Below are 16,876 nucleotides of genomic sequence, written 5' to 3' on the forward strand. Positions count from 1 at the left end.
GTTGAAAAAGTCGTAGTATAGTATGTCAAAAACAGTCATAGCATAGTATAGTAAAAGCCATTAAAAAGTAATTGTATAGTATGTTGAATAAAGTGATAAAAACGTCATATAGTATAATATAGCAAAAAAAAGTCATAGTATAGTATGGCGAATAAAGGGATAAAAAAGTCGTAATATAGTATGTAGAAAAACGTGATAAAAATCTCATAGTATTGTATGGCGAAAAAAAGTCATAGTATAGTATGTTGAATAAAGTGATAAAAAAGTCGTAGTATAGTATGTCGAAAAAATCTATTAAAACATCATAGTGTAGTATGTTGAAAAAAGTCATGGTATAGTATGTAAAAAAAAGTGATAAAAAAGTCGTAGTATACTACGGCGTAAAAAAGTCTTATTGTAGTATGTCGGAAAAGTATATAATGTTGAAAAAAGTCGTAGTATAGTATGTCAAAAACAGTCATAGCATAGTATAGTAAAAGCCATTAAAAAGTCATTGTATAGTATGTTGAATAAAGTGATAAAAAAGTCTTAGTATAGTATGTCGAAAAAAAGTCGTAGTATAAGTATGTAAAAAATAGTCATAGCATAGTATAGTAAAAGTCATCATAAAGTCATAGTCAAGTCAAGTATGTCGACAAAATCCATTAAAACGTCATAATATAGTATGTCAAAAAAAGTGATAAAAAAGTCATAGTATGCTATGCTGAAAACCATTATATATATATACCGTATGTCAAAACAGTTGATAAAAAGTGATTATAAAAGTCATAGTATAATATGTTGAAAACAGTCATAGTATAGCGTTTTGAAAAAATTCATTGTGTAGCATGTTGAAAAAGTGACCAAAAACCATTTTATACTATGACGAAAAAAGTCACAAAACAAAGTCATATTATAGGATGTTAAAAAAAATCATAGTATGGTATATTGAACAAAAATCATAGTATATTATGTAAAGGAAATGATACAAAATGCTGCTGAATGCATTGCAAAGCTAATCATACTTAGCTAACAGTCAGATCAGTCAAGGGTTTGGTTTGGTTTTCTAAAGGGCAATGAAGTCTTCAACCCCCCACTATAACTAATAATTGCAATTGCATAAGAGCTTACGGAGATGAATTTTAATATTCCAACTGCATCTGTAAAACCATAAAAAGGTAAGTAAAACACCCAGAATGAGGAAATCTAAACATATCATGGGGGAACATCCAGAAGATGTTGTTATTACTAGTTCAGTTGACTCATGGAGGCTTCCGTGTCACCCATAATGGACAACTCTATCTGCTTCTCACAGGGCCATTGTCAAATTTCCCCCCTTTGCTCATCAACTTGTCACACATGTAGAAAGCCACAGACTCCCCCTTTTGTGTCTGCCCATGTCCCAGGGCTCTGCACTCCAGACACTTGGATTATCACATTTGGAAGAAAGGTGTTTGTTATGTATTTGCTATCATAGCAGCACATCACCTATACAAGTTGCTTAAGCAAAGCAGAATGTAAATAAGTCCATTGGTGTCAATAAAATGTTTATGGGGATATGAAAAAACTGAAATACAAGAACGTACAAGAAGAAAATATTTTTACTCATTAACCACATTGGCTAGACAGTTCTCTATAGCAAGCCTAAATTAAGTGAAAACAGACTTTTTAGATTATACAACTGGAAGCTGATTGGTAGACACCCCCTGCTCAGTAAACTCAGATGATGTAGACATACTGCAGATACCTTTCCACTTTTAACACTGCAAAACTGGCTTAACTGTAAACTTAAACATCATCCTAACAATGGCTGCATAATTGTTTTGAGCATACACTTTATGTACATAAAAAGAGGTATGTTGAGATTTTACTAGCCCTTAATGTGAGGCTTTTTGAGGGAAGAAATAACACATTGTTTCTCTTACAAATGAAAAATCTAAATCATAAGCATTAAAACACAATTCAATATTGACTATAGATATGAAATATAATGAATGGAAATCAGTGGCCTTTCAGGTGAAAGGAATACATATATTTAAATATGGATGCCTGAAGTTAATAAATACTGCGTAATACAGTGTCACCTCTTTACGACTTTATCAGACCGTCGTGGCAAAATCGTTGTTTGCCTCTCTCAGGGGCACATCCCAACACTGTGCCTGTGTCTTTTTCACGTGGGCCCACAGTTTAACTACCTCGTCAGGGCTTCGTTTGTGGACCAATAGGATTGTGTGATAGGAACACAGCTCCTGCTCTTCCTTGTCAGGAAAGTCAAACGTGAGGAAGGCAGGGTGGTGGACTGGGTGAGCGTTGAGCCGAACCATACACATCCCCACATAAACGTCGTCGATGGGGAACAGGTTAAGCCTTTTAGACACGTCGTGTAGGCGTTTGGCCAACAGTCCTGAGTACACCACCCCTCCACCGCCTGCATACATAGGATAGAAGCCCTTGTAGAAACTGTCTGGGATAAAGTACTTGGACTTGTTGAATCTGATCGGTAGAGCTGCATCTATGACATCTCCGACCATGAAGTCTCGTAGTGTCTTGTGTGCTTGTGGCTTCTTTAGCTGGTCCCGGAGGTAGCTTATCATTTTGGGGGTGTTGACGAAGACGTCATCGTCCCCCTTAAAGATGAAGTGAGTCCGGCCGCACGAGCGTTTGAACCAGCTCCAGAAGAGCACATCTTTTAAGGTGAGGTTGAAAAATGTGTCCTTGAAGTCCCACTGCAGAATGTCTCTGTACTGTTTACTCTCCATCTGCAATAACGCAGATGCGTTCACACCCAGTTCCTCAGTACTTCCTTTGCCTAGCAGGAACACCCTACGGACGTATCCTCCACCTTCTCCTCCATTTCCGTTCCTCTTCGATCCTGCTAACCATCCTGCCTGGCCCCAGGTCCGTCGAATGGCCTGCCGGTTCAAAAAATTCTGCCCTGTTGACTTGATGGCCAGGAGAAGCAGCGGGGCCTCCTTCTCTTCCTTTGTCCCAGCTCCACACACTCCATCTGGCTGGAGAAGGGCTGGGTAGTCTCTCCTTTGCATGTGGCTTATAAACTCCTGTATCTGCTGTGGTAGCTGGTCAAAGTTTCTCCTCGCGCTGTCCGAGTTGATAACTTTAGAGAAACCTTGCGTCAGGAGGGACTCATTAAATGTACCATTTTCAAATCCCCTCTTGGTGTTGTTGGGGCACAGGATGGGGTTGAAATGGTTGTCCAGGGTCCGCTGGAGACGGTTCCAAAAGGTGTCCCCATGCAGGTGGAGCTCCCAGAAAGTTTTAGGGTTGTTTTCCGAGGCAACGAAGTGAACAGCGTCCAGGCCCGAAGTTGTTGTTCCATTCGTGGCCATACACAACATGACGGTAACGTAGACCAACAGCAGGGCCAGGGAGATGCATGGTGTGCACACACAGATCAACACTCTCCGCCAGCGATAGTAGCACAGAGCCATTCAACTGCAAATACACGAATAGTGTGTTAGTTTGGACAAATCTTAAATCGGTGTAAAAAAGACACAGCTTTGAGTATCAAAATACAGTAAATGTACTATGAAATAAAAAGGTCGGTGTATACAGAGTATACAGAGAGTAAACAAAGTCATGAGAGAGAAAGGAAAGAGGCAAGAGGGGGGGGCGGAGGCTATGTTTGAAAGTTGTCAAAACAATCTCATCAAAAGGTCCATTTAGTACTGGAGTTTCCAATTGTATCAACTTTCAACTTTATTATCCCGAAGGAAATTTGATCTGCAGCAGGCATCAAATCACATCAAGGACCATGACGAACAAACAACATTGACAGCACAACAGTAACAAACACAAAATTCCCTACCACAAATGGAAACAAGGTACACCTGCCACACTGAACTAGCCTGGTCCCACCAGACTCTGGTCCATTTCATTTGTACAGAGAGTCTGGCTACTCTCCATTGACAAGTGTCAACTGCCTTGAAGGCGGGTACTCTGTTGAAGTTTAAAACTATTGGCTCTGCCCAGAGTCACTCTGGTAGCCTGGCTCTGCCCTCATATGTACTGTCTGGTAGGACCAGGATAACAAGAGGGGAGACGACAACAACTATCGGCTTAGCATTGCTAGCGTTAGCCTTAGCCAACTCCTTCACCACTAACCAAAAACCCAAGAATATACCGCAAACCCAGACGTAGTACTGAAGGAAAATGAAAATTGAGTGGAAGTACGTAGGAGGGCGAAGTCAGGCTAACACTGAACCAGAAGCTAACTAGAAACATTGGAAACAGCACAGTAAATAAATACATGTGAAGTGCTGTACAGATACAAGTAAATATACAAGTAAGTTAATTGGAATAAATAATTAAATGATCAATCTAAGTAAATCCTGCTATTTTACACAGATACGCATAAAATCAGGAGGTAATGTAGTAAATGAAGGAGCATAAATCAAACTTCTCAATGGCCACAGGGATAAAAGAAGCCCTGATACGCCTGGTTCTGGGAATGCTGAAATTTGAGTTGAGAATTTGTTGAGCCTTGCAGGTGACACGCTTACAATAGATATCCTGCAGGCCTGTTTTTACCAGCCAGCCTGCCATACCAAGCCACTAAACAAAACATGAGGACAGACTCGATAAAACACTGACTACGTTTACAAGCTGTACATTTTCGGGTTATGGTCAGGTTAAAGTCACTATTTGAGTTTCTGAAACATTCGGAATAACCCGTTTACATGCGTGAGCAGAGAGAGTTACTCTGTATACATGGAATTTGTAATCAATTGGCAATATCCCGATGTAAACGGCGACGCACGGTTAGCGTCTGGACGTACGGACAACCTTAAGACGCAATAACTTTTCGGTCACCTTCTTATAAATCTCACTATCTCGGTACTTTCTGCCGTCAACAAAAGACATTATATTCATGGTTTTCACCACACTAATACAGAAATTGGTTTCCTCCTCGCTCCAAAAGTGTGGTGTTTACCTCTACTTCTTGTTTACTTCCGGTATACTGCGCGCAGGTTTTCTGCATTGACATATATATATAACTATATTATTATAGTATATAATTATTATTATAACTATGTTTTCTGGCGCATACAAGAAGTTTCTCTACTCAAAAGACCAAGATTCCTTGCGAATAGAACATGCGCAGAACACAAATCAATGTTCCTTTTGATGGGGATATGCCGATAAGCAGATGGATTTTGCCCAGTTGGAATGGAAATCGTAAATATTCAAATTTCCATTTCTCTGAGATCTTGTGCTTCTACAATTCCATTACAGCTAAGCTAACTCCATCTGGTTATGAATATTGGCATGTGATATGGTTAATGGCTCCAGATCAGCTACCAAATGGACCTTGTGGTTAAGATTGTTTTGTCAACTGCCATCCCCCGGGTCAAGAATGAATTTCCGAGCTCAACTTTTTTTGAAACGATCTAAAGAGAGTTAAAAAGGAGCAGTTATATCAGCGGATGAATACAGAAATGACCTCAGTCCACAAAATCTGCGTGTCAATAATCATAATCTTACGGTATGATATACAGCTAACTGAGATGTGATCTTCTGACGTCATCTTCTCCTAGAGTGCTGAAATCTAAATGAAGAGTCGGCAGCTTTCTTTGCTTACCTGTTTTAAGTGAAGACTCCCACTTTCACCAAATCCTTTTCGATAAGCAAAGCTGGTGGTCCTCTTTTATAGTCTGACAGCCCCGTTATCAGCTCATTTCACAGAAGGAAAAAAAAAAAATCAAGAAAGATTTCCTTTTTCACAAGATGGAATCCAGAAAGTCCCAGTCAAGATTCTCTTTTCTAGACTAAAGTCATCTGGCTCGCTGACAAATGAGTCTGCTGATCCAGTTGAAAGAGGACATGGGACACGTCCAGTGATGAAAAAAAACTAGAATGAAATGTTATTCCTTCATCTGTGATAAGTAAAGGTGTAATATCAGCCACCAACAAGGGCCAACGGAACAATCTGTATGAGTTCTAAATAGGAAGCTAACAGAACTGCATGAGCATGAATCTAGTGACTGTACTCCTTAAACTGGTTTTACTCTGTAGTTTCAACAGGTCTATTGAAGCAGCAAATCCCCTACAGAAAATGCCATTATTTATCTGCCTCGTCCCTCCCAAGGCCATTCAACTCATCAGGTAAAACAGGTATTTTGGGGAAGACGCCTAAATGCTTGAAGTGACACGAGTATGTCTGGCATGCTGAAACCTTTCTGTTGCAACACTTTCAGGTAAGGAAACCCCACCTGGTCAATTTAGAGAGGTCAAAAGAAAGCCAGAGAAAACTGGCAACAAGAGTCAATAAAGGGGAACATCAACTAAATTAACCCTTGTGTTGTCTTCCCGTCGTTTAAATTCAAACAGTTTTTTTCAACGTTTCTTTTTTCGTTTTCGACACTAGTCACATTTTCCGACGTTTTTGTCACTTTTCCTGATGTTTTGTCAATTTTTTGGTCACTTTTTTCCACATTTTTTGTCACTTTTTCTGATGTTTTTGTCACTTTTTTCAACGTTCTTTTTTGTTTTTTTTTTTCAAATGCTATAAAATAGAATAAAACACCCAAATTCAATGAAGAGTGTACTTACTTGTGAAGAGCGTTGTATGGAACGCACCATGTTATTTTATTAGGTTGAAAGAAACCCAAATTTGTGATGTAGAAACTTTTTGAAAATGGGTCAAATTTGACCCGAGGACAACAGGAGAGTTAAGAATTCCAATATGGTATTCCAAATGGCCAAGAGACATTCACTCAACATTCGTGAACAGTAGCTATTCTCTCTCAGAGCCAGAAACCAGATGTAGGTCTGAAACATGTGATGACAACCCGTATAAAGTCTGAAACTGCTCCACAGACAATTTATTTTTCTTTTTTTATACCCAAATGAGCTTTATCCTTTTTTCGTGTTCTCAGTTTTGACACAGAAAAGGTTACATATACTCCCGTGCATTCCCCTGGGTGCTCTTTGTGTCATCTATAACATCTTTCCAAATGTATTGTCTATGGAGCAGTTCCACACTTTGTGCTTGATGAAATCACCAATTTGAGTTTTAGCACTCTAGTTTTTAATTTTGGAGAGTTTTAGAGTCTTAGACCATAACATGTATGAATTTTGAAAATGGGTAGAGTTCCCCTTTGAGTCATGTCCTTGATGAATATTTGAATTATAAACTATGGTGTGGTGGCCGTGAAAGAGGCAAAGCAGCGGGTGTGGGAGAAGTTTGGAGAAGACATGGAGAAGGACTTTCGGTCGGCACCAAAGTGCTTCTGGAAAACTGTTCGCCACCTCAGGAGGGGGAAGCGGGGAACCATCCAAGCTGTGTACAGTAAGGATGGGACACTGTTGACCTCAACTGAGGAGGTAATAGGGCGGTGGAAGGAGCACTTTGAGGAACTCTTGAATCCGACTAATACGCCCTCTATGTTAGAGGCAGAGCTGGAGGATAATGGGGGATTGTCGTCGATTTCCCAGGCGGAAGTCACTGATGTAGTCAAACAACTACACAGTGGCAAAGCCCCGGGGATTGATGAGATCCGTCCAGAAATGCTCAAGGCTCTGGGTGTGGAGGGGCTGTCCTGGTTGACACGCCTCTTCAACATTGCGTGGAAGTCTGGGGCGGTGCCAAAGGAGTGGCAGACTGGGGTGGTGGTTCCCCTTTTTAAAAAGGGGGACCAGAGGGTGTGTGCCAATTATAGGGGTATCACACTTCTCAGCCTCCCTGGTAAAGTCTACTCCAAGGTGCTGGAAAGGAGGGTTCGGCCGATAGTCGAACCTCGGGTTGAGGAGGAACAATGCGGATTCCGTCCTGGTCGTGGAACAACGGACCAGCTCTTCACTCGCAAGGATCCTGGAGGGAGCCTGGGAGTATGCCCAACCGGTCTACATGTGTTTTGTGGATTTGGAGAAGGCGTATGACCGGGTCCCCGGGAGATACTGTGGGAGGTGCTGCTGGGAGTATGGAGTGAGGGGGTCTCTACTCAGGGCCATCCAATCTCTGTATGACCAAAGTGAGAGCTGTGTCCGGGTTCTCGGTAGTAAGTCGGACTCGTTTCAGGTGAGGGTTGGCCTCCGCCAGGGCTGCGCTTTGTCACCAATCCTGTTTGTAATATTTATGGACAGGATATCGAGGCGTAGTCGGGGTGGGGAGGGGTTGCAGTTTGGTGGGCTGGGGATCTCATTGCTGCTCTTTGCAGATGATGTGGTCCTGATGGCATCATCGGCCTGCGACCTTCAGCACTCACTGGATCGGTTCACAACCGAGTGTGAAGCGGTTGGGATGAGGATCAGCACCTCTAAATCTGAGGCCATGGTTCTCAGCAGGAAACCGATGGAATGCCTTCTCCAGGTAGGGAATAAGTCCTTACCCCAAGTGAAGGATTCAAGTACCTTGGGGTTTTGTTCGCGAGTGAGAGGACAATGGAGCGGGAGATTGGTCGGAGAATCGGCGCAGCGGGTGCGGTATTGCATTCAATCTATCGCACCGTTGTGACGAAAAGAGAGCTTAGCCAGAAGGCAAAGCTCTCAATCTACCAGTCAGTTTTCGTTCCTACCCTCACCTATGGTCATGAAGGCTGGGTCATGACCGAAAGAACGAGATCCAGGGTACAAGCGGCTGAAATGGGTTTCCTCAGGAGGTTGGCTGGCGTCTCCTTTAGAGATAGGGTGAGAAGCTCAGTCATCCGTGAGGAGCTCGGAGTAGAGCCGCTGCTCCTTTGCGTCGAAAGGAGCCAGTTGAGGTGGTTCGGGCATCTGGTAAGGATGCCCCCTGGGCGCCTCCCTAGGGAGGTGTTCCAGGCACGTCCAGCTGGGAGGAGGCCTCGGGGAAGACCCAGGACTAGGTGGAGGGATTATATCTCCAGTCGGAGCTGGTTAATGTTGCTCGGGAAAGGGAAGTTTGGGGTCCACTGCTGGAGCTGCTCCCCCCGCGACCCAACACCGGATAAGCGGACGAAGATGGATGGATGGATGGATGGATGGATGGTGTTTGTAAAAAACAAATAAAAAAATCAAATACATATCTGTTGTTTGTTCAGAAAATATTATCAACAAACAAGGAATTCTTTAATAATAGCTAAATAAAGCTAAATATTAAGCTAGGGTCATAGATTCTGTGAAAGACAAAAAATAAATTACAAATTTAAACTTTTCTGTAAAGGTATAACAAACAACAAACAACTTTCTGTAAAGGTATAACAAAAACTTGATCCATTTTGTTTTGATTTGGAATTGATATTATGGAATTAAAAAGCTATTCCAAGGATTTTGAGCATTATTCACTTTTTTAAACACACTGCTATTTTTTTTGAACACAACTGTATATATGCCATCAAGAGCATGCCAAACCTGTAGGTGGCAGTGTAACAAGAAGTTCAAGACCACGTTAGCCAATCAGAATCCTGAAAATAGCAACAACAGCAATGAATCACTTCCTCTTTCTCTTTTGAACAAAGATAGTGCCAGGATGCAAAATTACGAATCCCACTATGGCCACGCCAAGACCCGCCCTACGAAGCAGCTCGATTGGTTGGGGTTAGGCATTTCACCTCGAGTGGTTAAGCTTAGGATTAGGGGATTGGTCAGGGGATAGGACCTGTACATGTAAGCATGGACGCCTGGCCAATAGTAATGTGTGAACGCTATTGAAGGGCGGGTCTTGGCGTGAACATAGTGGGATTCGTAATATCGCCGCCAGGATCATCATTCGTATGGGGGTAAGCTTCGCTTCAGAACTCAAACCTCCTATGGCGCCATTTTGATGCTACAAAACGATCACCTTCCGTTAGCATTCCATTGACTGCCATTCATTTTGACGTCACTTTGACTAACTTTACATCTGAAGTGTTTAAAGACTCTATTTGTCCATTGTTTATGTCTAAAGAAACACAACAATATATAAAAGGTTTCATTACCTTGTACCTCACGTTATGGCTCCGTAGCAGACGTTTTTATAAAAATAGGCTAACGATTGTGTCACATAGTAGAGGAATTACCGTATAGTACAGGAGAAGCTCACAGGCAGTTTCGACTTACATGAGCTGTTTAGTTTAATTACTAATGTTAACTAGCATGTTAGTTAGCAATAATTAGCCTGTGCCCAAGTTATTTCAATTCAATTCAATTTTATTTATAGTATCAATTCATAACAAAAGTTATCTCGAGACACTTTACAGATAGAGTAGGTCTAGACCACACTCTATAAATTCCAAAACCCCAACAATTACAATAATTCCCTCAAGAGCAAGCATTAGCAGTGGCTATTGCGACAGTGGCAAGAAAAAACTCCCTTTTAGGAAGAAACCTCGGCAGACCCAGACTCTTGGTAGGCGGTGTCTGACGGGCCGGTTGGGGGCGTGATGAACAGTGGTGATAATAGTCACATTAGAAGTCACAGTGACTTCGAAGGTTATCGTGAAAGTTTATGTCATAGCAGGGCACATTGTCTCATACTGAGTAGTGCAGTCTCCTATACCGGATCCTGACTATTCTGTACATAAGAGCATCACAGCAGGGCGTTGCGGGATGTAACGTGGCGCTGCAGAGCACGGGTGGGTGCGGCGGGTGCAGCAGGACGCAGCAGGATGCGGCCGGCAAATGCAGAGAAGAAGAAACATAAGGACTCCGGGGAGTAAATTCCCCAGAGCTAGGTTAGTAACAAGCAGTTCTGGGACAGGATGCATACAAAAGTAACAAGTAGAGATGAGAGAGCAGCTCAGTGTGTTTTAGGGAGGAACAGCCTCCCCGGCAGTCTAGAATTGAATAGCATAACTAAAGAGAGGCAGGTTAAAGAGAGGTGCCTGGTCGGGCTAGAACTCTCCCCAACCGGATCGGGCTGTACTGGCCTGCCTCCCTCTACTCTCGCTAGATTATTAATTATACAGTATACAGTATAAAACTGATGACTACGAGGAGAAGCAGTGGGCCGGGTTAGGTGGACGCTTCAACTCCTCGTTCCCTAACTATAAGCTTTATCAAAGAGGAGGGTTTTCAGTTTACTCTTAAATGTGGTGACGGTGTCTGCTCCTCGAACCCAGACTGGGAGCTGGTTCCACAATACTGGAGCCTGATAGCTGAAGGCCCTGGCCCCCAGTCTACTTCCAGAGACTCTAGGAACCATAAGTAGCCCCGCATTCCGGGAGCGCAGTGCTCTAGTGGGACAATAAGGTACTATGAGCTCTTCTAAGTATGATGGTGCTTGACCATTTAGAGCTTTGTAAGTCAGGAGGAGGATTTTAAATTCGATCCTCGATTTCACTGGAAGCCAATGCAGAGAAGCTAATACAGGAGAAATATGATCTCTTCTCTTAGTTCTCGTCAGAACACGGGCGGCAGCATTCTGGATCAGTTGGAGAGTCTTAAGGGACTTATTTGGGCAACCTGATAATAGGGAATTGCAGTAATCTAGTCTAGAAGTAACGAATGCATGGATTAGTTTTTCAGCATCGTTTTGAGACAGGATATTCCTAATTTTGGCAATGTTACGAAGATGGAAAAAGGCTATTCTTGAGGTTTGTTTTAAGTGGGCGTTGAAGGATATATCCTGATCAAAAATAACTCCTAGATTTCTGACAGCAGTGCTGGAGGCCAGGGTAATACCATCCAGAGTAACTATATCTTTCGAAAACGAAGTTCGGCGTTGCGTTGGTCCTATCACAATAACTTCAGTTTTGTCTGAGTTTAACATCAGGAAATTGTGGGTCATCCATGATTTTATATCCTCAATACACGTTTGAAGTCTTGCTAACTGACCACTTTCATCTGGCTTAATTGACAGATATAATTGGGTATCGTCTGCGTAACAGTGATAGTTAATTGAGTGTTTCCTAATAATATTACCTAGAGGAAGCATATATAAGGAAAATAGAATTGGTCCAAGCACTGAGCCTTGAGGAACGCCATGGCTAACTTTAGCGTGCTTGGAGGGTTTATCATTAACATTAACAAATTGGGATTGTTCAGAGAAATAGGACTTAAACCAGCTTAGTGCGATTCCTTTAATGCCAACTAAGTGTTCCAGTCTCTGTAACAGGATTGAATGGTCAATAGTGTCAAATGCAGCACTAAGATCTAGTAAAACAAGAATGGAGACAAGTCCTTTGTCTGCAGCTGTTAGAAGGTCGTTAGTAATTTTCACCAGTGCCGTCTCCGTGCTATGATTCTTTCTAAATCCTGATTGAAAATCATCAAATAAGCTGTTGCTATGTAGAAAATCACATAACTGATTAGCAACCACCTTCTCAAGGATCTTGGATAGAAAGGGAAGGTTAGATATAGGTCTATAGTTTGCTAAGACCTCAGGATCTAGTGTGGGTTTTTTTTCAGAAGAGGTTTTATCACAGCTATTTTAAATGACTGCGGTACATAACCTGTTAGTAAGGACATGTTGATCATATCTAGTAATGAAGTGTTTACCACAGGTAACGCTTCTTTGAGTAGCCTCGTTGGGATGGGGTCTAAGAGACAGGTAGACGGCTTAGCTGAGGATATCTTTAACATTAATTGTTGAAGGTCTATAGGATAAAAGCAGTCTAAGTATATGTCGGGACTCGTCGTTCTTTCTAGCGGTCCTGCATTTAAAGATGAACCGTTAGAAGTTGAGGGCAAAAGATGATGAATTTTATCTCTAATTGTTATAATTTTATCATTAAAGAAGCTCATGAAGTCATCACTACTCAGAGCTAGAGGAATAGATGGCTCACTTGAGCTGTGACTATCTGTCAGCCTGGCTACAGTGCTGAAAAGAAACCTTGGGTTGTTCTTTTTTTCTTCTATTAATGATGAGTAATAGTCTGATCTGGCTTTTCTTAGGGCCTTCCTATAGGTTTTGAGACTTTCTTGCCATTCCAAACAGGATTCTTCCACTTTGGTGGAGCGCCACTTACTTTTGAGGTTTCGTGAGATTTGTTTTAATTTGCGAGTTTGGGAGTTATACCAAGGAGCTATTTTCCTTTGCTTTATCGTCTTCTTTATGAGAAGAGTGACAGAATCTAAGGTCGTCCGTAGGCAAGTCGTAGCACCGTCTACAAATGTATCAATTTGAGAAGGACTGAGGTTAACATAGAGGTCCTCTGTTATGTTAAGGCACGACATAGACTGGAATGCTGTAGGAATACTTTCCTTAAATTTAGCTATAGCACTGTCAGATAGGCATCTAGTGTAGAAGCTGCTATCTGGTTATCTCCTTACATATACCTACTCTCTCTTGAGACAGTTACCAGAAGACTTACAACTTTCAGACAGGTTGCTCACATCTATGTCTACATAAATGTAACTTTCGATTACAAAACCACAAAATTACAGGAGAACATTGACTGGGAGACGTGCCAAAGTAGATATGCCAACATACTTTTTAGATTACTTTTTAGAGCACTACCCCAACGCATCTACCGATGATTTTCCTCATCAAAAGGAGGACATTACCCGCACCGTCCTCACAACCAAGCTTAAGGCAGATGTTGGCTGCCTAAACCTCAGTTTTTCTCAGTTTACATGTAAACGTGCAAACAAAGTTTTCCAAAAATTCCACTCTGGCCGGAGTTTTTAGAAAGAATCGTTTGCAGAGGCGAATTCTCCGTTTGCGTGTAGTCTCCGTTTTTCAAAATAACCATGTACGTGTAAACGGGTTGCGAGTCCTCGCTGTGCTCGTCAGATTTGTCATCAGCTGGTGTGTGAAAGTAGCTTTAAAAGTCTAATTTGTCACACACTGTTGCATGTTTTTAAGTAATTAACATGCAATATAATCTATTGGATTGAAATGCCTCTTATAACTATAAACAATCAATTTAAACAGACAATGTATATGTGTATTACACAGTCTGAATATAGGCACAGACCAGCGGCACATTTTGGCTCGTCATAATAGGAAAAGCACAGATGTTGCTAATATCGCTGATTAACGATGACTGTTATGACGATGACTTACTGTTTGAAGTGTACCAGTAAGACATGACAGTGAGCTAGCATACACAGTAACAAGACCCTGGAAGTGGCAAAACTAAATAGAATACAGCCAAAAGATAGTATTATTATTAATCACACCCCTATTTGAATGAAAGTGAAGTTATCTAACATTCTGTATCCAAATTATTTTTTTTCCTAAAACATTTTGGAGTAGTATGAAATATTTTAAATAATCTTCTATGATAAGTTACAATCTTTTTCTACTCACATACAGAAAGCACCCCCATTCAGTCAATGGCACATCAAATTACAGACAAGGTGAATGCTGCCATCTACTGGTCATAACTTTGCAACTCCATTCTTACTGTACATTTGGTGCACTTTTAATTTATTACCACTTCTTTATATAAATAAAGAAGTAACAACATATTCTACACTGTAAATTAAAGGGCCCATATTGTGCTCATATTCAGGTTCATATTTGTATTTTGGGTTTCTACTAGAGCATGTTTAGCATTTGTTTATGTTTAAAAAACATAAATTTTTTCATACTGTCTGAATATACCTGTAGTGACCCTCTGTTTGAAACGCTCTGTTTTAAGGCCTTTAAGCTTTGCTCCGGAAAAATTCCAGTCTACTCTGATTGGTCAGCATTTCCAGGTCTTACGCATGATGTGCTTTTTGCATCTCTGCACCATCATTGCAGCCGGGGAATATCTGGCACTGTAGCGGCACTTTCTACCTTTATATATATATATATAGCATAGTTGTGACATCACAACTGTACGGAAGTCCTGAGGGCTCGTTTAAAGGCACAGTTTTTTGAAAATGGGCTGTGTGCACTTTCACAGTGTTTATATAGTCTTTTCCTGAACAGAGGTGGCACTAATGAGGAAAGGCTACTGACTTTGCTATTTCTACAGATTAGAAGAAGAAGAAAAAGGTAAACAACGGCAGAACTGGCAGCAGCTTTGACGTTGATGCTTCGATTTGATTTGATGACCTACTTTGTCTGATCAAGCCTTTCATTCACCATAAAAGAACTCATCTTAACCCAGTAAGTTTACAAGAGATACTTGCAGTCACTCTGGGAGTCCTGGCATCCGGTTACCCTCGAGCTCGTTCAGGTCTCCTGTTTCCGCTTTGTCATGCGCCGCTGAAAAAAATAGGTGTGCCAGCGAGATCTACCTCTTTTTGACGTCACATTGGCGCGCGCCAGCTTGGCTACGGCGACTGTAAAACGGCCTTTACGTTTCTGTGACACGCAGGAACGGGACGGTTATCCCTGGTTTGAGTCTGGCCAGGGACCTTTAAAGGCACAGTTTTTTGAATATAGGATGTGTGCAACAGTGTTTATACAGCATCTCAACTGCTTTATAATCAAAAACGTGGAAATCTAACTTTTTACAATATGGGACCTTTAAAAACAACAAACAACAGTTGTTTTTTGTTAAAGATGACAGGACTGTTTCAAAATGGTAGGAATAAAGTTTTATTTTTCATATGAAGGGGTGGTTTTGGATTTGTCTTCTTTTACAAGTAGTATGTTTTTGATAAAACTTGCAAAAAATCTTCTAGCATATTCCAAGAATGATGGACATGAAGAGAAAGGGGATTTATTGCTGAATGTTAAAATGAAGACACATTTTTATTTTTTTCACCGAGTGGAAAAACGATTTGCTTGCTGCTTTTTCCATGCACCCAACTACCAGTACCACTAGGACATGCAGAGGGGTTGGGGGTGAGAGGAGAGGAGAGGGGGAGGAGGGAGGGTGGGAGAGAGGAGGGAGGAGAGAGGGAGTCGGGAGGTAAAAAAGACAAAGGCAAACTGCTTGACAAACACAAACATGGTAGGGCTGTGTGTGTGTGTGTGTGTGTGTGTGTGTGTGTGTTTAAATGTTTGTGTGTCTGTGTGTGCTCATTGAGTGTGAGGAGTGTATGATGTGTGAAATATGTGTGTGTTATATGTGTGTATGTAAAGGGAAAATAGGGGAGTGCAGGGTGAGGAAAAAGAGGAAAGGGGCGGGGGGTGGGGAGGGGTGTTAACAATTCAACTAGCTCTAAAAGCACACTACCCTCACTTGCAGTATTTCCACATTGTAAATCCCAGATTGAATACAGTGATAGTAAGACATAACTATCCAGACCTTTTGGGCCATGAACCCAAAAATGTTTTTTTTTTTTTTTTTTTTTTAAATAAATTTCTAGCATGATTCCCCTGAATCTGAAGGGGTTTTTCACCATTTTTAAAATACTTTCTATATCTGTGATCCATGCATCTCCTGTGTGAAAAAAAAAGAACAAAAACTCCACTTATTGTAAATTAACTCTAGGGACACATATTGTATCTGACACAGTATCATTCTCCTCTGTGAGCTTGAAAGGGTCTCTAAACCCGACGTGTATCTGACGGTGAAGAGTTTCTGACGTGATCAGCCTACTGTTAGTGTGCTGTTCAGTATACTCATCTGGAGATGGGGCCTAAATTCACCTGCTAGTTGCTTGTGAAGGGGGGTGTGAGAAAGACAAGATGAAGGTGAGGGGGCGATGTGAGGTGGAGGGGGCTGACAGAGACAGACATTCAGTCAATATGACCAAGCAAAAGAAGTTCAATCAATAAAGGTATAGGAATGCAAATCAAGGATGCAGTAATCAGTATTATCATATACCACCGTTTGGCTGTGAGCTAAAGAAAAAAAGTAGAATCAGATTCAGAAACTCACTCTCTAGCAGTGTGAACCTGCACGCAGCGACCTGCAAGCGATTTTTTTCCCATTAGAGCCGTGTCACCGCTACAGGGGTGAAAGGTGGTAGCGATTCCAGGGGCCCACAGATTGGGAGGGCCCGTAAAGTAGCAGGCTTATATTAGTAAGAAAAAAAAAAGAAAACGGGGGAACCCAGAGCAATATCTTCCTCTCAGGGGGCCCAGAATTTTCCTAGTTACGCCCCTGCAACATAGTGAACAGATGTGGTCTCTGCATCATTTTTTCATCGTGACCCACACACAGCGACACAC

General features: G+C 41.6%; 1 protein-coding gene across 1 annotated transcript; it reads right to left on the reverse strand.

Annotated features, from left to right (window-relative positions):
• Positions 1-2,078: 2,078 nt before the first annotated feature.
• Positions 2,079-3,428, reverse strand: LOC114562464 (N-acetyllactosaminide beta-1,3-N-acetylglucosaminyltransferase 2). Its single transcript, XM_028588834.1, has one exon. The coding sequence runs from the start codon at positions 3,426-3,428 to the stop codon at positions 2,079-2,081; it is 1,350 nt and encodes a 449-aa protein (XP_028444635.1).
• Positions 3,429-16,876: the final 13,448 nt, after the last annotated feature.

Source organism: Perca flavescens, chromosome 10 (assembly GCF_004354835.1).
Source record: "Perca flavescens isolate YP-PL-M2 chromosome 10, PFLA_1.0, whole genome shotgun sequence".
Classification (NCBI taxonomy): Eukaryota; Metazoa; Chordata; class Actinopteri; order Perciformes; family Percidae; genus Perca; species Perca flavescens.